General features: G+C 41.3%; 1 protein-coding gene across 4 annotated transcripts in view; it reads left to right on the top strand.

The window, feature by feature from the left end:
- Positions 1 to 26863, top strand: part of stox2b (storkhead box 2b) — a 55475-nt gene that overhangs the window by 11611 nt on the left and 17001 nt on the right. For 2 of the 4 annotated variants that reach the window (XM_085414424.1, XM_085414415.1), the window contains exon 2: positions 17452 to 17604. In XM_085414424.1, the coding sequence (XP_085270550.1) occupies positions 17452 to 17604 (153 nt within the window). Of the gene's footprint in view, positions 1 to 10744; positions 10917 to 11796; positions 11847 to 17451; positions 17605 to 26863 lie in introns of those variants that run through there. The other 2 variants (XM_085414431.1, XM_085414440.1) reach the window with 2 other exon arrangements.

Raw genomic sequence — 26863 nt, forward strand, 5'->3', positions numbered from 1 at the left:
GAACAATCAAGCGTTTCATTCAAAATAGTCAACAGGGTCGCAAGAAGCGTGTGGAAAAACCAAGGAGGAAAATAACTGCCCATGAACTGAGAAAAGTCAAGCGTGCAGCTGCCAAGATGCCACTTGCCACCAGTTTGGCCATATTTCAGAGCTGCAACATCACTGGAGTGCCCAAAAGCACAAGGTGTGCAATACTCAGAGACATGGCCAAGGTAAGAAAGGCTGAAAGACGACCACCACTGAACAAGACACACAAGCTGAAACGTCAAGACTGGGCCAAGAAATATCTCAAGACTGGTTTTTCTAAGGTTTTATGGACTGATGAAATGAGAGTGAGTCTTGATGGGCCAGATGGATGGGCCCGTGGCTGGATTGGTAAAGGGCAGAGAGCTCCAGTCCGACTCAGACGCCAGCAAGGTGGAGGTGGAATACTGGTTTGGGCTGGTATCATCAAAGATGAGCTTGTGGGGCCTTTTCGGGTTGAGGATGGAGTCAAGCTCAACTCCCAGTCCTACTGCCAGTTTCTGGAAGACACCTTCTTCAAGCAGTGGTACAGGAAGAAGTCTGCATCCTTCAAGAAAAACATGATTTTCATGCAGGACAATGCTCCATCACACGCGTCCAAGTACTCCACAGCGTGGCTGGCAAGAAAGGGTATAAAAGAAGAAAACTAATGACATGGCCTCCTTGTTCACCTGATCTGAACCCCATTGAGAACCTGTGGTCCATCATCAAATGTGAGATTTACAAGGAGGGAAAACAGTACACCTCTCTGAACAGTGTCTGGGAGGCTGTGGTTGCTGCTGCACGCAATGTTGATGGTGAACAGATCAAAACACTGACAGAATCCATGGATGGCAGGCTTTTGAGTGTCCTTGCAAAGAAAGGTGGCTATATTGGTCGCTGATTTGTTTTTGTTTTGTTTTTGAATGTCAGAAATGTATATTTGTGAATGTGGAGATGTTATATTGGTTTCACTGGTAAAAATAAATAATTGAAATGGGTATATATTTGTTTTTTGTTAAGTTGCCTAATAATTATGCACAGTAATAGTCACCTGCACACACAGATATCCCCCTAAAATAGCTAAAACTAAAAACAAACTAAAAACTACTTCCAAAAACATTCAGCTTTGATATTAATGAGTTCTTTGGGTTCATTGAGAACATGGTTGTTGTTCAATAATAAAATTATTCCTCAAAAATACAACTTGACTAATAATTCTGCACTCCCTGTAAAAATCAGTGGAGGCATTTCAGTCAGTGGTATTAGGGATCATGTCAAAATTAATAGAATAGTGATTGCAGAAAAGTGCACAGCAAAATCTCCAGTGTTAAATTAACACTGGAGAGTGTCTATATGGGTCCACACCTCTGAGTGTTAAATACAACACTGTTGAGTGTTAAATTAACACTTTTGACAGTGTTATATGTTTAAAAGTAACCTAGTCAGTTTTGAAGATTAACAAAGGCTAACACTGAGCAGTGCTGATTTTCTAACACTAGAAAATAACTCAAAATGTTAGAAATATTCCAGTGTTAGAAAATCAGCACTGCTCAGTGTTAGCCTTTGTTAATCTTCAAAACTGACTAGGTTACTTTTAAACATATAACACTGTCAAAAGGGTGGCTGTAGCTCAGGTGGTAGAGCAGGTCATCTACTGATCGGAAGGTTGGTGGTTCGATTCCCGAACCACCAACCAATGGGTGAATGCACAAGTTGTGTGAAGCGCTTTGAGTGCTCAGAAGAGTGGAAAAGCGCTATATAAGAACCAGTCCATTTACCAAAAGTGTTAATTTAACACTCAGAGGTGTGGACCCATATAGACACTTTCCAGTGTTAATTTAACACTGGAGATTTTGCTGTGTGCCATGAGATTTTGGTCCATCATCACCATGTAGAGTGGACCAAAAAACAAACCCTGTCAGACAGAACCTGGACCTCAACATTACTGAAGCAGTGTGGGATAATCCTGGCAGAGAATGGAACAGAAGGCGACTATTGCTGTGAATTAGAGCTGTATCAATAAAACAGAATAGATTTTTGCCCTATATACTTAAACTGTATTTCTATATATTTACAGATGTTTCAGTAAAGTGAATCTATGCCCCATTCCCCTTGCAAAGTATAAAGAAATTAAGAGTAATTCAGGACTTTTGGACTTATGTTTGCCTCTGATGTTTTTCTCTGCTTCCTTCCCTCGTTTCAGCCTCACAATTTATGTAAAGGCTGCTGTTATACATGCTAGAGTTGTGCCTTTTTAACACTTGAACACTTGCTTTGTCATTCTGTTGGAAGCCTGACAGATACACAGAGATATAGACACACACAATCGGATGTAATGGGAGCTCCTCTCATGCAGCTTCCATGCAACTTTAGATCCATCTCGTCTTTGCTTAGCTATCCTCACAACAGACACACACACCTGTGTTTCTGTGCATATAAAAGGTATTTTTACTTACTATCTCATCTGTGACACATATTTTAATTCTCACATCTGGCAACCTCTCTTTACAAACTTAAATTTGGAACCATCAGGTTACCCAAGGCCCTGGCCTAGTTTAGGGAGCCAGCCCCTGCAGTCCTAAGCCTTCACTGGCAAGGGCTATTTTTGGTTCTTTCTCTTCTATACACACACACTCTATACACACATACACAAAACCTTACTGTATTTTATCCTTCTCTGTTGGTTTGCAACATACCTACTTCAAGCTCTTTAGAACAGTCACATGGTAAAAGTTAAAATGTTGGCAGCTGGTTAATAGGCAGGTATTCATATAGCAGATTTCTACTCTGAGCACTCAGACTGGCTTGTGTGATGTTTCAGACGTTACATAATGGGATCATTGCATCTGCCACTGGCATCTTTAGAACTTGCTTCTCATCTAGGAAGAGCACTTTGTTTTCCTTTGCCAAGAGGAACTCCATAAACTCTCTATAGGCTCCTCTTGTTAGTCAATTTTATTTACATTTTTTTATTTTTATATATGCATAGTTTAAGCGGAGCCTCACAAAAGCACTTAAGACCCAAGGCAACACAAATAACCAAGGAGGCCCCGGGAAGAGCCCCCACAGCCAATGGGCAAGAGCCCCAAAGCGTAAGGTGACTCCACCAGAGGCTGGCAATCCCAGTACACATTGAGGACAGGGCCTCAGGTGCCCAAGAACTGACTGGCACCTGGAAGAGATGAATGTCCCCCAAAACAGCTGGACAAAGCCAGTTCTGTCTCAAACTACCAGTCAACCTCTGCCTACTCGCCAGTGGACTCTAGAGCCGTGGAGATGTGTTCTCTGCTTCATGTCTGTGAAGGTTCTCAGTCATCCAGGTCATCGTAGTTCTTTGCAAGCTCCTTTGACTGTTCTCTGCTTCCTTTTCCGGCATGACTGCGCACCAGTGCATAAAGCGAGGTCCATAAAGACATGATGATTGAGTTTGTGCAGGTCAGGACTGTCCAAACCAATCAAGTTCTTCCATACCAGAGTCCTGGATTGACGTTAACTCGATAGAACAGCTTTGGGATGAATTAGAGTGGAGACTGTGAGCAAGGCCTTCTGATCCCACGTCAGTGACTGACACAAATGCACTTCTGGAAGAATGGTCAAAAACTCAAACACAGTCCTAAACTTGGTTTAAAACCTTATCAGAAGAGTTGAAGCTGTTATAGCTGCAGAGGGTGAGCCAACATGGGCATAAAGGCAGATAAGTGAATACTTGGCAATATAGTGTATGTCATGACTCCAAAAGAGCAGTTGAAACACCTTCTACAAAACAGCTCTACAAAAATAACCAGCTGTTTTGTTCAGGGACAAGAGAACTTTTGTACACTAGAGATGTAAGTTTGAGCATTTTGGCTCATGAAATACAGTTATCTTTTAATACTTGTGTTGTGAAGGTGGTCCAATAGTTTTAATGTCACTGTATGTAGAGTTGTTATATGTCTGAGATTACTAGATAATAGTTTGCATTTATTTCAAACTGAGTAGTAGTTGTATTTAAATACTGATTTAAAATTACAACTAAATTTAAAATTAAAACTGTTTTAAATACAATAACAATGATACATATTTAAATTAAATGTGGTATGAATTCCACAAATGTGTGAAAAACGTAATTCAATTAAATTAAATTCAATTTTATTTATATATCGCCAAATCACAACAAAAGTCGCCTCAAGGCGCTTCATAGATACAGAGAAAAACCCAACAATCATATGACCCCCTATGAGCAGCACTTTGGCGACAGTGGGAAGGAAAAACTCCCTTTTAACAGGAAGAAACCTCCAGCAGAACCAGGCTCAGGGAGGGGCGGGGCCATTATGATTATGATTATGATGTGTGTGTTTGTGTTTGTATTAATATAATTATTCTGGAACAAATACAGGTATTTAAACTGTTATGTATTAAAAAGGTGATAACCTATAAACTGAATGCCTTAAAACACGAGTGATAATATGACAGACTGCTTTCTTGGTTACGTCATTCTGTACGTGTGTGCAGAGAGACACTGGAAATAGGCATAATAGGTATAACTGGAGCGATAGTCAGAATAAGGAAGAACTGTCCTGTTGTACAGACGGCTGTTAGAACAGAAATCAGAGGAAAAGTGGCGTTGACCATTTTCAGAGATGGCTTTTGGAGCCATCCGCAGGCTTTTATGGTTGCAATCCATCAAACGGACTGACTGGACAGAGAAATTCTTGTCTTTGCAGTGCTTACTTTATATCAGGTAAGTTTTCAGGTTTCTGCGGTTTATTATAGGGAAAAGCAAACTCAGTCATGTAGTTCTGAACTTGTACTGACAGCAAATGCCCAGATAGTGTTGTCAGTGGCTGTTTTATCACAGTAAACACTATAAAATAAATTTAGCAACAGCCGCATGTTAGCAGACATGGCATGTAAATGTTTAGATGCTATGAGTCGGTTTTAACGCAAGCATTTGATGATGGCACAAAGTAATGGCACTGAATACGAACTTAGCTAAGCCTAACAGATCCTGGAGCTGCAATGTGATGACTGAGTATCTGCAGCAGGGGAGGCTGCAGAAAATCCAGTCTTTGTTCCATCATTGTTCATGTATACAACACAGAGCCAGTGTGGAAATAAAAAGTTAATCCCTAATAATATGTCCTTGTCCCTACTTATTTTGATTATAGGTTGAACAGAATAAGAAAGCAAGCTGAAGTCCTCGCTTGCTGCTGTCCTGGGATCCTGCACCATCCTGTCAACAACACCCTAACTCTTCAGACAGTGTAAAACTTACTAGTACAGCAGTAAGTTTTACACGTCTGAGCTCTGAAATCCCTCCTTTTGTGATTATGAGACATAACAACCTGCACACTGTTACCAGAGTTTTTTTTAGGGGTTAATTAGGGTCCAGTAATCTTGATTATTTGATTAGTAAACTGTTGCAAACATCTTGTATTATGAAATAAAACATTCATGATCACTTTAAGATTTTGATTTGGTGTTTTTCAGCAGAAGTTTCCTCTCATACAGGTTGTCATCTCTTTATTTCAGATAAAGATGGTTCATAAAGTCCACAAAGCTCCTAAAACTATGCTTTGGGGATCAGTAGTAAGAGCATTGTCTTTAGGTTTAATGAAGCAGACACTGTCATCGCCAGCATTTAAAGAAACTGGCTTGAAAAATGCCAAAATGTGTTCAAAGAAAATATAACCAGTGCTGCTGTATAATTGATTCTACAGATTTTTTTGGATAAAAGTTAATGAGGTTGATTTTTTTCTTTGACTAACTTTAATACTATGTTTGCTAGGATACACAATAAAAATGTCAAACATTCACAAATCAGTGTTTGCATTTGATAACCATTTTGTCAAATGACAACATTTTGACAGAAAAAGCAACATTCTTGTCTAACGCTTTCACGCGTAGTGGTCACTACAGTGGCTATTCAAAGGCTGTTTTCTTGTATATGTGTCAGTGTTGATGGTATACTTGCACAGAAACACACACACAGTGTATATTATTTATTCGTTTGTCAAATTCATAAGTCAAACGGTATGTTTATGGGCTCAAATTGTGGTCATAAATATTTTGTACTTGTAAATCAGTTTTGTATGTGTAAAAAGAATTTGTGTGTGTACTTAGCCAAAAAATACGTGTGAAACTCTGCACTCAAGTTTCAAGTACGAATTTTGACCGTCTTTTTCTTCCTTTCATCTGATTGGCCAATGTCATGTCAATCACAAATTTAACAATCCAATCGGAGAACAGATGGGTTTGGCTATTGGAGGGGTGCTTTATACTTCTATTAAAAGTAACTCAGTTACTTCAAGTTACTCGTTACTTTCAAAGTAACTAGTTACTAGGGAAAGTAACTTTGGTTTTACTCAGACTTCTCTTGTTAATGTGTTGCTTCTGTAACTGGATACTAGAGCTGGGCGATATGAGATTTTTTCATATCACGATATGTTTTTTTTTCATTTCAGGCGATAACGATATCTATCACGATATAAGCCAAATAACTATATTTGTAAGATTTAAATGTGCCGTTGCTCACAAGTAAAATGTGAAATAATCAGCAGCTTGTTTTTATTTAAATATTTATTTCCCATAATAAGTTCAACAGGGTAGATGTACTTAAGGAACATGAGACTTTTTCAGATAAATAAAGGCAAATATTGCAAACTACACAAAAGGCAGCCGCTAAAGCGTTTAAGTTTCAAAACAGAACAAACGAAACAGACTAAACTGTCAATTCCACTTAGAAACAAAATATTAATTCTAAAAATAAATCTTAGTTTGTTTTACAGAAGAACAGACAAAACTGACTAACTTTTGTCAATATCAAATAAACTGAGAACTAAAAGGAAATTCTCAATCTCTCCTTGTTGTATAGCTGAGCTTTTCAAACAGTTGTAACAGTTACTTTAGTCTGACAAAAGCCGAATGACGAATCAGCGCTTCCAGTCAGAGACTGAGGCTACGTCCACACGTACACGGGTATTTTTGAAAACGGAGATTTTCCGTTTTCGTTTTAAAAAATAATCCCGTCCACACATAAAGGGAGAAATGAAAGAAAACGCTGCTATGAACATGCCAAAGCAGCAGGTGGCGCTAGATTCCTAACCGTGCAGAAATGTTGGCCAATCAGAAGTCTAGAAGCCTCGGTGGGAAAAAGTAAACAAAGCTGGGGCATAGAAGCAGAACCGAGTCGTATGTGTGGAGGGACAGTAACTGTGTGTATATGTAAGCATTTAAACACTGCAGAGAGTAGAATTAACAGTATTGTAGAAATTCATTTCACCGAAACAATAACGCGGCGCACAGTGTGACGCATGCACCAGTTTATTGTATTTCCAGACTTGCTTTCGGCACAATTTACAGTGCACGCTACTCTGTTTTTTGTCAGACTTGAAATAGCCGAAATACCTTCACACTACGGAACTTCTTTGGCTCTTCCGTTCGACAATCTCTCCGGCATTGGAACCATCATCTGTTTTCTCTTCGGTCACACTCGGTTGATTTTTCTAGTCGGCACACTCATTTCCTCCATTACCCGCTGGCTGCTTCCCAAACAAACACACGTGCGGCTTGGCACTTGTGCTGTACGTAACAAGTCACGCGACGTGACGCTGCGGCTGTGATTGGTTCGGCTCTGCGCTACTTAGTTTGGATTGGCTGACCTTTTTTTTTTTTTTTAAGAGGACAAGAGCGGCGAGGTCTATCGCGATAGCTTAATTTCTCTATCGAGTAAAAGTTATATCGCGATACATATCGTTATCGTTCTATCGCCCAGCTCTACTGGATACCCAGCCAGACTACCAGTCTTCTAGCTTGCTTACTTGCCACAAGTGCACTGTGCCACCTACCAACAGAAAGGAAAAGATAATGTGCACATTTCCACGAGAGAAATCCCACGCCTGGACCGTCATTGACTGCTGCCATGATTCTAGCCTACGTCACAGCGTCATGTGCACCTTTTACATCCAACACAAAAACTGCAGTCGTGGTGCTTTGATTGCACTCAGAACTCGGAAATTCTGCCTTCTGAATAGGAAGATGCAGGTAACATCAGGCTGCAGATGAGCTGCATACAGGGCTGGACTGGGACAAAAAATCGGCCCGGGCGTTTTGACTAGAGACCGGCCGCCATTATAGGAAAAATCATAAAGCCTTTGAATGCAAATAAACGCTGTTGTGACAGTGATGTACACTGTTCTGATGGTATATATGCATCAATCTATCAATCGTTTGTTGTAAGATTCAGATAATTATTTTTTAAAAGCGAGACATTTTGAATGAGAATAAGAAAGAAAAGTATTTCTTTGTGCCCCCCTCTCCCTGTTAATGCCCTACCTGGGCCCCTGGCAACACTTTGATAGACCCGCCCCTGCACAGTTACCAGCTGTCAGCTACTTAGAAAAGGATCCTGGTGTTATTTGTCTCTCAGAAACAGCTCATAACTTCAACTCATCCATGTCACCTGAAAGGTAAACCTGTTTCTCCATCACCTGTTCAGCTCTGATGATTCAGTAAGGACATCTCCTGGTTTCATCTTCATGTTTCCCTCTCACCACATATCCAAACCATATCATGACCAGCAGCTTTACAGCTGTGGCTCCAGCAAACATCAGCTGATACTAGAAATTAATATTAAATAAATTCTAACAACAGCTGATCAAGCTTAAACGTGCTGCTGTTGTTTAACGCGACCTCCACTGTTTTTTTTTCTCTTTCTGGCACAAAGTGGGCGATAAATAAACAAGAGAGAAAAGCCGATCAGCTGATCATTGATCAGTTTCAAACTGTGTTCCTTCTCACCTCAATACAAAACGCGTAATATTTTCTCTGAATACGAGACGATTCCGTTTTTACAGGACGGTTGGCAATTCTACTAAATGGTAGATGGTAAATGGCCTGCATTTGTATAGCGCTTTTCTAGTCCATAGGACCCCAAAGCGCTTTACACTACATTCAGTCATTCACCCATTCACACACACATTCACTAACTAACTAACCTTATGAATAAAATAAAGTTCAACATCAGTAACATCATAGCACCCACCCAGCTGTATAGAAACTCTGTCATGCTAGCTAGTACCCAGCATAACGAAAATAAACTCCACCTAAACTTGATTAGGCCTACGTCTTGTACAGCTCTGTTTTATGTCCATGCCTCTGGCTCAGCAGCTGCAGCACACAAAACTCAGCTGACACATGTCAGTATTCGATGTCCCTTGTGTTGTCCTCGGGCCAAAAATGGTCCCTAGGTGAATGCGGAACAAGTTTATGGGAATCCCGAGGACAGTGACTGCATAGGACAAAGTTTGTAGGCATCTAAAGATTTGCAAGCCGCAAATTTTTCCTTTTTCTTTTCCGTTTCTTTTTAACAAGGCACACAAATATGTCGGGCCCCTGTAACCTAGGCCAGTTGGACCTTTGATCCACTGAACCGACAGTGAGTACAGGTCAGGAAACATCTTCCCATTACTAAAACTTAGTTTATCAGAGGGCACCGGTAAGTATCTGGACGAAACAAACCTAGTTTTAAACCTAGCCGGTGTCATCAGCGTTAAGTGATGACACTGGTAGCAACAGCTGTAACTTTCTGTCACCAATTAGGCTCCACCCACAAAATATGTAATCAACATTTACACACATCGGAATGGTCAATGGAATGCGATTGGTTGGTGATTTCATTGCGCCAGCTGGATGGATGCACAGAAGTGTTGTATGCTTGCTTTTATGTTAGCAACTGCATTGATTTTCTTGGCATTATATGTTGGTGGTGGAGTAAGTTTCAGGCGGTGCACACATGGCTCCACAACACTCTGCATATCATTTCTACTCGCATCACTTCTGCTGAATCCAAAGTATTTCCAAACAATGGCTGATTTTCCAAGCTTTTCTGCTGTGCTAGATATTTCAGTTTTCTCGTATGTCTTAATGCGGTGTTACTGGTCCAGACAAGTCCAGCAAACTTCACATTGCAACATGCAGGAACTGGGATTGACATGCATCCCCCGTGCAGGCAGTGATGGAGCGCCTAATATTCATCTGCGTTGTATTCTGTTGAGGAGCATGCATTTTCAGTGTTTCTTAATATGTTCATTTAATTGTGGGAAGCCAAAATCATGGTAGAGAATTGGTATCATCATATTAGTCTCATACTTGTAGTGTAGGCTACTTTGAATTTACCAGATGTGACGATCATTCTTAGAGAATGTTTAACATATTTACTTTGAAATCTTCGGTGTATGTGCAAGCAGTTATTCTGTAGTTTATTCAGAGTTGACTCTGAGTGAATAATTGTAATTGTATGTGTGCGTGTGTGTCAGTGCTGCAGCACTGCAGCTGGGTTCTGGTGTGACCCAGTTAGGACACTAAGGATTGATGTAGGACACACACACACACACACACACACACACACACACACACACACACACACACACACACACACATAGAGCAGAGCAGACTTCTATGTCTGCACTTCTATAGCAACAAATGTCTACTGCAAAGTATTAGCAACAAAGAGCAACTTGGGATACGTTGTCATGGCAACCTTCTCAGTAGCCCGCCCACAACTGGAATGTCAGCATGCATGCAGTGACGGAAGGGCTAAATAACACTGGTGCAGAGTGAGGCAGTGTGTGATTGGTCACACCCCCTTGTCTTTGTGTGGTGCAGAGGATTGTGGGTAGCCTTTGACTGAACACTGTGTGTGAAGAGTGGGGGCGGGGCTGTGCCTGTGTGAGTAGAATAGAGGAGCATGATGCCTGTGTAATAAGAGAGGAGAGGGGGAGGAGCAGTGTGTGTGTGTTTGGAGGTAAAAGCAGGATGAACTGCTGTGTGAGGCAGCAAGGGGAGAGATTTGCGTTAACGTTAGAAGCCATAGGCCGCAGCTTTCCAACTGGATTTAAATTTTCAGAAGGAAGTGGATAATATCAGCTAAGGTATGAATCTCCCTTTACTTTATCTGTTTGGTTTTTTCTCCCCCTATTTTTATCACTGGCCTCTTCACAACTTGCTACCTTATCATTATAGCATGGTTTAATGTTATAGAATAATTAGATGGGACAAGATTACAGGGATAAGGAATAAGGCATACATGCTGCAAGAAGGATAATGGAGGTTTATAAAGAGCATTAGAAGTGGAGGGGGTGTGGTTTAGTACTGTGGACAAAGGAGGCTGGCTGATTGTACGTGTCTCTGACTGTGGTGGCAGTAAACAATCAGTGTTCAGTAATTTGCTCTGTACTACTGTCTCTTTTCTTACCAGCTACACTGCTTCATGCAGCTGCTCGTTGATCTCTTTTTTAGCATCCTGGTTTTTCTCTGAAGATGTCTCCTGTATATGATTTGTCCTCTGATTTTACTGATTAGCTCTGTCTCCCTACCTGTCTGCTATTAGAAAGTTGTAGTAGCAAGAAGAGAGAAGCGCTGTAAGCTAACAGCAGCTACTTCAAAATGGCTAATCTTTACCAGTGATTTTTATTGCCCAGACTGGACCAAAAACTACAGATGCACAGTTAGGGAAGGCTGATGCTTTTACTCAAAATTAATGATGTATTTCTTTTAATAGATTGTGATCTGGCTAAAACTAGTTATCGGCTATGCTAGTCATTTTCATTCTTCTGGAAAATACAATAGTAGTCATGGGAGAAAACAGTATTAGTGATAGGAGTGCTGATAGGAGTTGTGTAAATTGTTAAACTACCACAAGCACATAAACACTACTACCTGAAGAAGTACTCATAAAAAGAACTAGTAGAATTACTAGAACTGCATAGTAGTGATCTAATTGGATTGTTATTTTTATTTTATTTGTTAAAGCGACACTCCACAGCAGAGGTGGGACCAAGTCATTGTTTTGCAAGTCTCAAGTAAGTCTCAAGTCTTTATCCTCAAGTCTCAAGTCAAGTCTCAAGTAATGTCAGGCAAGTCAGAGTCGAGTCTCAAGTCACTGGTGTAAAAGTCAGAGTCAAGTCACAAGTCTGAAACTTTGAATTTCAAGTCCTTTCGAGTCTTTAAAAAAAAAAAACGAAAAAATAATGTTGCAGTTATGCTAAATGTAAATATTAGACCATGTAGTTTTTAAATCTGTGTTTTTCTCAACACATGACAAAATAGTGAACTTAGAAAATATACACAAATTGTGAAATTGCACCTCTTTAAAATGCAGCTCAATTAAACCTAGCTCCAAGAATAATTTTCACCGACAGTTCTGAGATAAGCTGCATGTTATTCTTGGATGCGGTTGTAGGACCGGCTTTAAAATCGCATGACAAAAATATCATACACATTAAAAAAAACTGTATCACCAACGTAGCCTGGACAACATTTGCTAGTTAGATGAAGTCAGCTATCTCATCTTAGCATATTTATATGCATATTTATAATCATACGGTTCTTGGAGTGAGTGCACACACTCATGAAGTTTAGTAACTTCAGGTCACTGCAACAAGTCCAGGTACAGTTTACCGACGGATGGGTGCAGGACCTTGAAATGCACCGTGTAGAACGAAAGACCATCGTACATATCATAAGTTTACCAGTCTCACAAATTGTCGTCATAAATACACATTCCTTAACCGTTTATTAATAGGACCTTTGAGCTCAACGGTAATTAATTAGTAGTGGAAATAATTTCTGGTAGCATCACAGAAATGTAGCAGTGACAATAATACTGTATGCTGTAATCGTACTGGGCAATTAGTGATACAAAAACCCTGTTTTATCCTGTGAATAAAAGTATATGTTTTTGTCAATGTACCATAATAACAGAAGCGAAACGCAATATTGTGTCAGGACAATTCACTATTTATGCACAATAAACAAAGGAGCATAGCGCGACAATTTCTGTTCAGCGCCAGACTTGCTTGTAACCTATATCACCAATTATGTAATGAAAATGACGTATTAACTACTAAAAAACACTGACCTTCGTGTAAATGCTTGGAGCAGACTAACCTGTGAGCTGGAGTGTTCTGGGACGTTATATTTGGTCTTTGAATGGCTGCAATCCAGTCGCGTCTTTGTTACTTCGGAAACATGGCTGAACAATTTCTCTTCAACGACGTAATCCGATAACAACCGATCTCTTTACTCGTCGGCTTCCCGTGGCTGTCATGCGACCGGCTATTGCAGTTAATAATACAACGGCTTCTTGACATTTTTGTGTTTCTTTTTATCACTGTGTGACTGATTTTAATTGAAAGCCTGCGTGCGCTAGTACCGCTTGCCACGAGTTCCCAGAATCCTTTGCGGTTCTACCCGTGAATGACGTCACATTTTCAATCTCTATATAATATGCATGTTAAATTTTATATTTGGGGTAAAATATCAAGTCTTTTCAAGTAAACCGGTTCAAGTCCAATTCAAGTCCCAAGTCATTGGTGTAAAAGTCCAAGTCAAGTCACAAGTCTTAGAACATTTTTTCAAGTCAAGTCTAAAGTCATAAAATTAATGACTCGAGTCCAAGTCATGTGACTCGAGTCCACACCTCTGCTCCACAGTGCTATCTTGTGTTTTAACCAGCCAGCAGTAGAGAAACACATTTACCATCATGTTAGCTGCTCCAGAGACAAAAGACACATTTTTAAGGTAGAATATTTGCCAAAAGCAGAAGATTGAAAATAAATGATTGAGGTGCACCTTCTTAAAACATGTGGACTCTGTTCAGGAGGTAGATCAAGGCTTCTTCTAATTGAAAGGTTGGTGGTTAGGGCTGGGAAGAAGTGGTTCTTGTAGAGATATGGACAGTACTTAAATTTTTTTGCACATAAGGACAACAGTGTAAAGGAAAAGTGGGAACGGTATCCAGGACAGAAACAGACAACTTCAGCTGTTTGCAAGCGTCTGTGCACACAGCATGCTGACACAAAGCTAGCCAAGAAACCAGAGTGATGTTAAAGCAGGGTGAGCACTGACCCCAGCCCAGCAGCTAGACCCTAAACAGGTAACAAATGGATGCAGTCTCCCTTTCTACCTGTTCATGTTTCTAAAGCAGACCAATGTGGCAGTTAAGTCTCTTTGTGCTGTTTTTTCTCTTTGCTTTGTGTTCATATCTACAAGAAAGAGTGTATGTGCGTCAGGTCAGTAAAGTTCCTGTTTCAACAAGATTTAATTATTAAAAACATCTCCAATCTTGACATTTCCTCATTACTGAATATTCCAGAGTCAAGAGTTAGTAGTATTATAACAAAGTGAAAGCAGTTGGAACTGACACCAACTCAGGTCACCAAGTGGTATGCCACGTAAAATCCCAGAGAGGAGTCGGTGGATGTTGTGGGGCATAGTGTGCAGAGGTCGCCAACTTTCTGCAGAGTCAAATTGCTACACACCTTCAAACAGTGCGTAGGACTCCATGGAATAGGTTTCTATGGCCAAGCAGCTCCATCGCCATGCACAGTGCAAAGCATTGGATGCAGTGGTGTAAAGCATGTCACCACAGGACAAGTGTGGAGTTACCAGTACTTGTCTGACTGCATTGTGTCAAATGTTACGTTTGGTGGAGGGCAGTTATGATGTGGAGTTGTTTTTAAAGCTTGAGCTCAGTCTCTATAGTTCTTAGTTAGTGAAAGAACTCTTAATGCTTTGGCATACCAAGACATTTTGGATAATTTCATGCTCCCAACTTTGTGGAAACAGTTTGGGGAAATCCCTTTCCTGTTCCAACATGAAATGTCTATATGGCAAGGGCCATATAGACATGGATATGAGTTTGGTGTGGAAAAAAATGGACTTCTCTGCACTGAGTCCTGACCTGGACCTGATCGATAAACCCTGTGAATTAAGCATTTTGTTGTCACTCAAATTGTAGATTTGAAGATCACTACAGTACCTCTGTAGTGATTTAATAACCTAAAAGTTATTTTCATTTGTTTATTTGCACTACCTGACTGAATAATTATCCTAGTGTATTATTTTTTGAACTATGTAAGACAACTTGAATAGCTAACTGCTAAATGTTAACTGCTCAGGAGGCAGAGCCAGGTAATCGATTCCTAGCTGCTGCCGTCTACATGTCAAAATATCCTTGGACAAGGATACCCTGTATGTTATTCTAATGTTGATTATGGTATCTTTTTAAAAAAAAATCCCTTTTAATTTTTTGTGAGAATTCTGCTGTGGACAAAGACTACTAGTGCTCAAACTCTCAGCAGGAACACACATCCAGACGTTCCTTGAGTAGTTAGATCTAAGTACTAGGGGTGCAATGATACGCAAAATTCACGGTTCTGTTCGGTTTGGTTTGATACTTTGGTGTCATGGTTCGATATTTTTTTGATACAAAAAAAATGTATTAAAATGTATTAAAAAATTAATTTGTCATTTATTAAAATTATAAATATATATTTTGGTAAATGGCCTGTATTTGTATATGGCTTTACTAGTCCCTAAGGACCCCAAAGCACTTTACACATCCAGTCATCCACCCATTCACACACTGGTGATGGCAGCTACATTGTAGCCACAGCCACCCTGGGGCGCACTGACAGAGGCGAGGCTGCCGGACACTGGCGCCCCCGGGACCTCTGACCACCACCAGTAGGCAACAGGTGAAGTGTCTTGCCCAAGGACACAACGACCGAGACTGTCCAAACCGGGGCTCGAACCGGCAACCTTCCATTTACCATATATATTTTAACTCAAAAGTACAGTCTTTAAATTTAATGTTGGTGAAACAACAAATTAATAAAAAAAATAAATCTATCTGATGGAGAAATCCCTCATCTTTGGAAAAGATTTTAAAATAAAAGCTCTACTATACGCTTCTTCTGGGCTATATTCTCAGCAGCATATTAAACATATCAGGTCCCCATAAGGAGAATCATGTGCTAACGGCTGTCTAAATCACTCGGGTAAAGTTTGTAGCATGTGTGCTTGTTGTTTTTGTCTGCCTCCACTTGTCTTTGCGCGAGGATGATGTCGGCTTAAATGTGCAGTCATATTCGTTGTGTTCCCACTAGTGCTGTCAGCCTTAATCTGAAATGACGTTAACGCCACAACACGGCAAATCTCCGTTAACGAGCTACCGCGGATCGCCCCGTGCGTGGGGCTGGACGGCGTCAACACGTTAACGAGCTAACTGCGCTAACGCACTAGCTCCCACCCATGTAATTGAGCATTGCGTGGCACATCTGACATACTGTTTTACTTTAGTCCATGACTCGCTTACCTTCAGGGTCATACGTCACATGAAAACCAAAATAGTTCCAAAGGCCAGATCTGAATGAGGGTGGGGGAGGTTCAATTTGCCATGTTGCAAGGAGAGCTTAGCTTCTGTCTGGCTAGCTTGCCCTGCGCTCAGTGAATCTGCGTTCGACTACTCCGCCTAGGCTGCACTGTCGAGTGCAGATCCACTGAGCGCTCAACACAGACAGCATCGTCAGAAGGAAAGTTGATAAAATAAATTAAAAAATTTTTGTATTGTTCGATACATATGCGTACCGAACCGAAAGCACTGTATCGAACGGTTCAATATCGATACGAGTATCGTTGCACCCCTAGTATCTACAGTTTATGTATTCTGTTCTGTTAAACGTTGTCCTAATTATCTGACAAATCCATGGAAAGACCATTAATAAGATTAGACTCTGGTCCTACTTACCTTTCAGTATTCTGCAAATGTCATAGTTACATTGTAATGTTTTAAAAACTGAGCTTTAAAACATACCTACAAACATACCGCCTATGAACAGTGGTAATAAAAGAAAAAGAGGCCGACAGTGATCACTGACTTTTTTTAGTGGCTTGTTTAGTTTAAATGGAAGAAGATACAAAGCATTAAAACATGTTAAAAACACAACAGCCTTAATAAACAGAGTAGTTTGGACTTGGAAGCAGGATTCATAGTCATCACTTAACAATCGGATATTTTGGAACCCCTCAGCCTTTCTCCTTGTTTCCCTTCTTTAAGAATGGCTTCTTGGTAGCTGCTGATCCGCTGAAACCATTTCTGACAAAGTTTTGGTCAACAGCAAATGGATCAACTGAAGGGGCAGATAAATCTCTCTGTTTCTGTTTCAGGTTTTTGCTGGATTTTTCTTATTTCTTAATGACATGACTTTGAGGTACTCTTCTGCTGTAGGTAGATTTTATGCTTGCTGCTTAATCTTTTTTGTTTTGGCCTCCGGTTGTCCAGCTTCCTCAAATGTTTAAAAGAGACACCTCACACATTTTAAGGACACCTCAAGTTTTTGGCTAATAGCTCCTTGGGATTCACCTGATGGTGTAAAAATACTTCTCAAAATGTGTTATCTTTGGTGATACTTCACAGATTCAACTAAAACATTGGAATAAATGATCTGTTTTGGTGACAGGATGGTAATGTAGTGCCTAAAGACACATTTTCACAGGACTTCAGAAAGCCTGAAGAGCTGGCAGACACATGACTTTTTATTTGATATATTTCTAAGATGTGTTTTGTTTTGTATTGTGCAGTTTAGGAAACTTGTCACTTAACCGTTTTCTGTCTTTTCACAGGTGATGTGTCACCGATCAGTATGTCCCCCATCAGCCAATCACAGTTCATCCCTTTGGGAGAGGTTTTGTTATTGGCTATCTCTGCTATGAACTCTGCCCATAAGCCTGTCACTCAGGAGGCCTTAACTGAACACCTGCAGACATGTTTTCCAGGTAACACCAGCCTCAGTCAGCACTGTGTGTAAACTCTTGTCTACTCAATCACAGTTACAGGTTCAAGTTACTGTCTTTCTTATCACCTTCTCTGTTATCAGTTAACCTTTTAAAAATGTAAATGTGTCAGTGATATATCTCCCCTTGCCCCTGTGGGGCAGTCCTTATCCTTCAAGCTCAGGTCCTCTACCAGAGACCTGGGAGCTTGAGGCTCCTCCAGCAGATCCCAAGAACAAAATCCGAGATCTCTTTCCAGAAGAGCGCAGTCCTGGGAACAGCTAAGATACCGGACCCTGGAGCTCTCAGGCCTCTGGTAGAGGACCCGAGCTGGAAAGAAAAAGACTGCCCAAGTTTTATATCACTTTGACCTCCGACATGACAATGACCCAAAACACACTTTGCTCATGGTGAAGAACTACCTTCAGAAAACCAAAGTAAACGTTATCTGCTGGTCTACACAAAGCTCTGAGTTGAAACCCAACGAAAATCTGTTGGTTGAACTGAAGATCAAGAGATTCACCAAACAGAAGTGACCTGGGATTGCTCAGGAGATGTGTGTGTGAGACTCGTTGAACACTACTACAAATGACTGATACTGTTAGTATCAGGGGGGCTAATAATTTTGACCCAGGTAGTTTTTGTGAAATAATTTTGCTCCTGTGGGCAAAATAAAATAATGTAAAGATCCAAAATAAAAAGATAATATATGCATTTTCCATTTGCATTTTTTTCCTGAATGGAACATGTAAGAAAATCTAACCAGTTAAGGTGTAAAACAGTAACCTGAAACCCAGTTATACTCACTTCCACTTTTTTCCAGTGTTTTTCTGTCACCACTTTGTGCACACATACAGAATGACTTGACTGTATCATACGCTCCAAATTTGTCTATTGTCTCAGTGAGGTGGACAGTGAGATTCGATGTGGTAGTAAAGTATGACACAGCTGTGTCTCTACACTCCTGGTATAGCTCAGAAAGTGTTGTTTATGAGCAGGGTTGTGGCAACAAGAGTCACTTACTTTAATCAGCTTCTTAAGCAGTCGAAAATGTCGGATTTATCTACATTATGTCTTTAAAAATGAGGCATAAAGTGTTTATTTGTCTTGTAACTGTCTCCTCAGTTTTTTTCATAAGGCATGTTATGGAATTTTAGTTATTTGGAGCATTACTTATGTATTTCTTTATGTTACCTTTGGCTTTTAATATGGTAAGCATTTGTAATTCAGAAAAGTTACCATGCAAGAGATTTATTGACTTATTAACTTGAGAATTTGTGGGAAATTTGCACACATTCCCATGTCTGGTTTAATGATCGCATCAGCCAGCATAGTCCCTGTGACTCTGTACATAATGTTAAGTCAAATTGTTGAATGTTGTCATTGTGTTTCTTAAATTTGTAAAGTCTTAGTTCAAACTATACGATCAAAGATGTTCCTTTGTCTCTGACCACCTCTCCAGCCACTCTGTGCTGGGGAGGTTTTATTGTAGACAGTGTTGGGAAGGTTACTTATAAAATGTATTCCATTACAGAATACAGATTACATGCCCTAAAATGTATTCTGTAACGTATTCCGTTACGTTACTCAATGAGAGTAACGTATTCTGAATACTTTGGATTACTTAATATATTATCGTGCTTTTTACAACAACGTGAATGTACTATTGCTGTGTGATTTATTACTATTACTGAAGGTCCGCGACTCCGAACTGTAGTAAAGGGACCTCTGACTAATACGGCGGGGTCCCTGTCGGCTCGTAGCCGAAAACTAGCTTTACTTTGTTGTGTGGGTCAACTTTTCTTGCGAGAGACAGAGAGAGGCGTTGAAAGGCTGCTCCAACGGAACTTATTGTTTTCGGAGGAAAACAGGAACACGGTGTACAGTCGAGTCTTAATAGCTTACTTACAGCTGGGCTCGTCAGGCACTCTTCTTGGCTGAAGTGGTTATTATTATATTTACATGCTTCCAGCTCCCGTTTTTGCTGGACGACAACTCGTACCTTTCCACTCCCCTTTCTCTCCCTCCCTCGCTCACAGACACATAACGTGTATGGCAGTCCATTCTCCCTGCAGCACGGACTACACTGCCCATGATGCTACATTCTTTAGAGCTATGCTTGTAGCATTCTGCCTGTTAGCTTAGCACAACAACAACAACAACGAAAAGGCGCTCTCTCACCCAGGAAACACGCAGAGCGAGAGCGTCACCCTGTAACCATGGCAACTGCAAGCTGCCGCCTGGAACAACAGAACGTAGCTGTCAAACAAAACCCAAACAGTCCTGACCCGCGACAAAATGAAACAGGAAAGTACCGCAGTGTAATCCATTTATTTCAACAAAGTAACTGTATTCTAAATACCACCTTTTTAAACGGTAACTGTAACGGAATACAGTTACTCATATTTTGTATTTTAAATACGTAACGGCGGTACATGTATTCCGTTACTCCCCAACACTGATTGTAGATACATCCTATCTGAAAGATCTGTTTCTTGTGTTGTAAGCTTCCTGCTTTTATGACCCTTTTGGTGAGCAGGAGGACACACACACATAGTGCCTTGTCTTAGAACCATTGGGGCGGGGTTTGCGGTGGGAGGTGCTTGTGCCGTGATGTGTATTGTAACTGTTATGTCAATAAATAGCTGCGAGGAAGCTGCTAGAGAAGCAGAAGCTAGAAGCTAGAAGCTGCTCATCACCTGTCTCTAGCTTTGGGCTAGAGACAGGTGATGAGCATTAAGCTCTACCGCCTGGTTCTGACCAAGGCTTCCCTCGTTAGCGAGTTAAAGAGCGGTTGAAGATGTTCTGTTTTGTCTTGTGTTCTTCATGAGGAATAAGTCTCTAAACTAGCGGGGCCTGTGGTAACACAGACCCAACACATGAGGTCTACACATCCTCATCCTTCTGCTGTGTTGCACATGCAACAATTACAGTGAGAAAATTGCTGTTGCTTTATTATTTATTCGTTATTTCTAGTCTCTTTAACATTATTATTATAGGCAATTTGTTTGAAACATTTTAGATCAAATTAGATAATATAGTCAATATATATTCCTATAGTGACATGTTTTTATTAGAGCCCCAGCAATTTATCAGCTGGCCAGTATAATTGGTTGATATTAGACATTTGGGGAAATCTCAGCATCAGCATTTATAAGACTCGATAAATGAAAATGTAAAAACTACAGAAGAAAAGGAAAAAAACATCTCAACCATGTTACGAGTGTGTACTGCGAATCTTGTCTGCTAGAAAGTACTTTTCCTGTTGACAACACACATTTGGAATACCAGAAATACAACACCAGCAGAGCTGGGCAGAGCATAAACAAGTCAATAAATCCATCAGGCTTTATTCCAGAAAGTTGATGCTGTTCATCTGGACGTAGCTTTTTCACTCACCAGAGAGACTAAAGAAATGTCACTTGGATGAGTGACGAAACATTTCTCCCATTGAAAACGTCCAGATGCACAGAATCAACTTTTTGGGCTTTCCTTATCCGGATGATTGAGCATGCATGAAGACATCAGACTTTGTTATTCCCACATTTTCACAGTCCTAATAACCAGTTTGAATTGGCAACATTTAATGTGTTGTGACTGCACACTAAATCTGCACACTGTTTCTCCACACCTGACATGAGGGAGCTGCAAACAGGCAAAATGCTGCTGAAAAATTCAGATACATCTTGAAATGCTTTAAAGAAAGGACCTGGTATGTTTTGAAATTTCCTGGTAGAGTGTTGAAGTGCATGTCTTATTTTTTGCAGTTTTAAACAAGACGTGAGGTCATATGACCACTGTTTTCTGAGTGGGAGGGGCAGCTTCCATTAGAACTGCCCTCCTGGCAAACAAGGAACAGAACAATAGCGCCTGTCTTAAAGGCCAGCAGAGACACTTCATCCACTCCAAAGAGAGCCATTAGGAGATTAGGTGGTAGGCTCACATTGAGAATCTTAAACAGGGAGTGAAAAACCTCTGTCCAGAACTGACCGAGACTGGGACAAGACCAGTACATATCAGTAAGGCTTCAGCAATGTTGCATCCATCACAGTATGGAATGATTTCAGGATAGATACAAGATAATCTGGATTGTGAAAATTGGGCGGGTAAGGAAAAAGTTTAACAGCAGAATAAACCCTTTATAGCACAGCCCAATAGAGGTAATGTGGCCGATCAATGTCTCATAAATTCTGTTGCTTTATTGGTTTTAGGGCACCCACTAAAATGGGTCATCCAAGTGGCAGTGGTACCAGGGTCACATTTTGTGACCACGTGAGCTTTCTGGTTCAAATAGTTTTTTCTTGTGATATAATTATTATCATTGTTATTATTACTCATTTCAACTGTTGTAACAAAAGTATTTCCAGATATGGGATAACTTTTCTCATCATCTCAAGCCAGTTTTCATCATTGATGTTAATCAAATGTATCAACAAGATGTCTCCTTGGCTATTCTTGATTGGTTTAAAGCAGTGGTTTCCAGCATTTTGGACCAGGCCACACAGATGGACACAGGATCCTTGCAGATGGGACACAGATTGTTAATGTGTCGTGACATTTTTTTTGCTTTGGTCGGCAGTTCTAGAAAAAATTTGAAAACCAGACTGATAACTATTAAAAATATGTGTTTAAACACTATAGAGGCTGGAAAATAGGGCTGGGCGATATGGCCTAAAATCCATATAGCGGTATAATTTGAAGCACATGCAGTAACGATATATATCACAATATATTCTTTTCTTCTGTATAACGTATTTTCCCCACTATAAGGCACACTTACAATCCTTTAATTTTCTTAAACCGATTTTATGTGCTACACGGCGCTCAAAAATCTGTCAAAAAATGTTTTAGTGCGACTTTGGTTGCTACGAAGTCGCACCGCTTGATGGATTGTCGGAGCGTCACGGCTACTGTAGTCAAGAGCCTCACTGAGTAATCTGGGTCCTAAACTCCGTTTACGTCAGGTCCCAAAGTCAAACGTACACTGCAGCATCACTGAGAGTTAAAAACTGTCTAAATTCTTTCATCTTTAATAAAATGATCAGCGTTGCTGCTTTACCAGGTGTAACTATTAAGTTTAACATCCAGGCATCCATGAAGACAGAATTTATTAAATTTAACGGAGTTAGAAGTTAGCAGGAAGTTAGCTCGCTAGCTTCCACCTAAACATGATGTAGCATGTTCTGACTGAGAGATTTCTGAGAAAATTCAAATGTACAGCTCTGCTGCCACTTCCAACATAAATGAAGACAGAAAACTAAACAGCAGTGGCGTTTGCAGGGTTACTGAAGTTGGGCTAGCTGGTATAAAATGATGTGCTATGTGATTGCTAGCGACACAGCTATGTTAGCATAACATAAACACAGTGAAGCTGGAGGATTAACACTAACCTTTTTCCACTCGATAAAAGTTAACGTGAGGGATTCTGGTGGTCAGGGACAAATGTAATCGCATAGCAGGATGCTGTACACGGGCCAAACTTCAGTCAGGAGAACAACTGAGATTATTCATCCACAATACGAGGTTAGTCATTAATATACTGCAACAACATGGGAACAGAGCAGCTGTGAGAGAATTCAACATTAATGAATCAATGTTACAGAAGTGGAGGAAGCGCAGTTTTTGGCTTTCCCCATATTTCAAAAGTGCTTCATCTCTTTGCTATTACTGTCGCCCGCCATAATTTGTAGATGATAATGGTTGTAGCCGCTGCCATGCTTTTGACCAAAACAGGGGCAGCTTGATGACATCATCAACATGCTCTATTGCAGTAGAGCGGTATAGTCAGAATCTCTATCGTTGGCCAAATTTAATCGTTTCTACCATATACCGTTTATACCGCCCACCCCTACTGGAAAAGTTGCTAACTATTAGAATAAAAGGTTGCTGAGGTTGCCAGGTTTGTCATAGCTGCAGTCCTCTTTCAGATTTAAACATTAAAGGAAGTTTGCTATTCCATCTGTAAGTTTGCTAATAGCTAAAACAGAATAGATGTTAGCGAGTCTCAGGTGTGGGACTTGATTGACCAGAGGGCAGCGGCTCAAACAGGTGGTGGGTGGGGTGCAGTGGGTCACCTGTGATGGCCCTGGTTTTCCTGAGACAGGAGGATCTAGCGATGGCAGCCAATGATTTTTTTGGGCAGTGTTAATTATCCTCTGCGCAGCCTTCCTGTTCTCAGTTGTGGCCCCTGTGTACCAAAAACCCTGGCAGTAGGAGACCAAACTAGGGGGCTGAGAGCCCTGTGGGGATCCGATGCTGAGTGACAGTGCGAGGTAGATGTGGGGGCCGGTTTGTCAAGAAGTTTTTGATCCAGGAGCAGGTGATGTGCTGAGACACTATCCACTCAAATGACTATAGGCGTGAAGACTATGAATGTATGTAGTCATTGACAATGTCTATGCCAGTGTTTTGGGGGATGGGAATGATGGTGGAGGCCTTCAGACAGGTGGGGACCATGGCATGAGTCAGGGAGAGATCAAACAGCCTGGTAAGGATCCCTGCCAGTTAGTCCACGCAAGCTTTAACCACCATCCCTGGGATGCTTCGGGTTCATCGCTCTCAGTCTCCTCCTGACCTCATGTTCCTGAGGGAGAGGGTTGGTGGTGGGGAATTCGGGGGTAGAGGGTGCTGGGGAGGGGTGGTCTCAAATCGAGCAAAGAAGGTGTTGAGCTCCACTGTGAATTTGAGGCTGCTTTTGGCGGTCAGGGGGCTCCGGCCTTTGGAGTTGATGAATGCTTGGATCCCTCTCTACACCTGGAGGGGGTTATTGTTGTAGAGGAGGCCCTATATCCTCCTCCTGCCTCCCACCTTGGCCTGTTTGGTGCCCCTCCTCTTGGCTCTTGCATTGCTGTATAGAGACCTGTCCCTCAGCCTGAAGGCCGAGTTTCAAGTTCTGATCTGAGCCTGCACTCCACTCATCATCCAAGGTTTTCAGTTAGGAACAACTGTTACTGTCACATTTTCTACACATTTCAAACATGCCTCATTTAAAGTCCACAGCAACGATATGGACGCCCTCAGGGTGCTCTCTGCTGTTTGCTGATGGAGGTGATTGCTGTTCCTGACAATAACGGGCGTCTCACAATCTCAGCTTGGGTGCTGTCGGCCCAGTCTGAAGAAGAGTCCGAGTTCAGACTGAGGCCGATGTCTGATTGTTCCTGATAAATTAGGAAGACGCAACCAAAAGGCATAAAAAACCTTTTTATGCCTTTTGGTTGCGTCTTCCTACAACGCACTGATCACTTTAATTTATCAGGAACAATTAGACATCGGCCTCAGTCTGAGATCAGAGTGTCGAAATTGTGGACACAACAGGAAGTTGTCATTGAGTGTAGTGAGCATTTGATCACCTCCAAACCAGCCAGAATGATTGAATGAAGCTGAATAAATGCTCATGTGCCACAGTGATTATAATCAGTCAGTTATACATCTGGATTATGGTTATGGTTGGGTTTTTGCCTTATAATATAAAGCACCTTGAGGTGACTGTTATTTAATGATTTTGCTTTATATAAATTAAACAGAATTAAAATGAGTTGAATAGATCTCATTCTCATTCATTGAAAGATTCTTTGAAACACATCACCCAGGTATTTCTTCCCACTTATCCGGGCTGGGTGACTGGGGCAGCAGAGAGGTCCACAGGGCCTCCTCCCTGTAGGACATGCCTGGAACCGCCCAGGAGGATCTTGTCAGATGTCAGAACCACCTCAACTCACTGCTTTTGATGTTCAAGAGTAGCAGCTCTATTCTGCGACACTCTCAAATGACTGAATGTGCACACATTAATGGAAATACAATATACGCTACTTTTCAAAAGTTTGAGAACAGCCCAGTTTTTCCAGTTATTTATTGCAGTTCAAGTCGTTCAAGTCCAATGAACAGCTTGAAATAATACAAAGGGAACTGTGAGAGTTTTAAAACAAAGGTAAGGTTACCCAAGGGTGGGATATAAAACCTGCAGGACACCGGCCCTTGAGGCCTGGAGTTCGACACTGTCACGGTTTGCCGGGGCAAGCCGTGTGGAATATGAAATAGGACCCAAAATGCGGCAGCTCTGGTGCAGATGAGTGTTTATTTACAGGGGTGTGAGTACAAACAGCGGTGGCGACAAAACATGAAACCGGAAACCTAAACTGGGTAAACTAATAAGACAAACCAGAATGAGGATGCAGGGAGGTCCGGAGAAATACATACGGGGAGACCGAGGGGAAACAACACAGACGAACCAGCGATTACCAAGACAGAAAATACAACTTAAATACACTCAGAGAACACAGGGAGATTACACACAGGTGGGAGACACAGCTGGGAGTGATTAACATGACGAGACCAGGGAGGCAAACTGAAAACACTCACATAAGACGCAGACCTTCACAATAAAACAGGAACACACGGGGGGGAACAGGGTAAACACCAATTAGAGAACAGAACCAAAATCGCGAAGAGAAAACACAAAACGCTGGGTCAAAAGGACCCAGGATCATGACAGACACCCCTTAACAATTTAAAATCTGCTCTGCAGCAATGGAGGTTGATTAAGCCTTGAAAGATGGTGCTACTAATTCCTACAGGTGTTCCAACTTTTCTAGATTACTTCCAGCCCCCTCTGTCTGCATAAAGCAGTGTTGAACACACTGTGGTACCATACCTTCGTGAGCATCAGTTGAACAGTATCGTACTGCAGAAAGTAGAGTGTTGCTACAGAAATGGCAAGAAACAGACAATTAACAGTGGAGGAGAGACAGACCATCATAACACTTATAAATGTAGGTCTGTCCTACAGAGAACCTGCAAAGAAAGTCAAGGTGTCAGTGAGTCCAGTTTCCTTCACCATCAAAGGCTCCCTGAACCAGAACAGCTACCACAGCATTCTGCAGCACCATGCAGGATCCTCTGGTATGGACCTAGTTGGTCAGGGCTTCATCCTACAGCAGGATAAAGACCCCAAACAGTCCAAGCTGTGCCAGAACCACCTCAGGAACAAAGAACAAGATGGTGAGCTTGGAAACATGGAGGTCCAGCACAGTCTGTTTGCTTAGCCTGGCAGGGCAAAGGACACTGTCTGAACTATGGACACGCACACACATATACACTTACACTGATAAGCACTCACTCATCCCCCCTCCCCTTCCAATGCCTTCGATGCTTGTTGCATCCTGGGAACACAAGGCGGGTCTGGGCCCGCGCTGGAGAGTCGGTGCAGTGGCAGGATGGCTGCTGTGTTGCCTCATCCCCTACCCACCTCTGTTGCTGGTCACGT

Source organism: Rhamphochromis longiceps, linkage group LG2 (genome assembly GCF_057381845.1).
Source record: "Rhamphochromis longiceps isolate RC_006_pf linkage group LG2, R_longiceps_female_GT1.1, whole genome shotgun sequence".
Taxonomy (NCBI): domain Eukaryota; kingdom Metazoa; phylum Chordata; class Actinopteri; order Cichliformes; family Cichlidae; genus Rhamphochromis; species Rhamphochromis longiceps.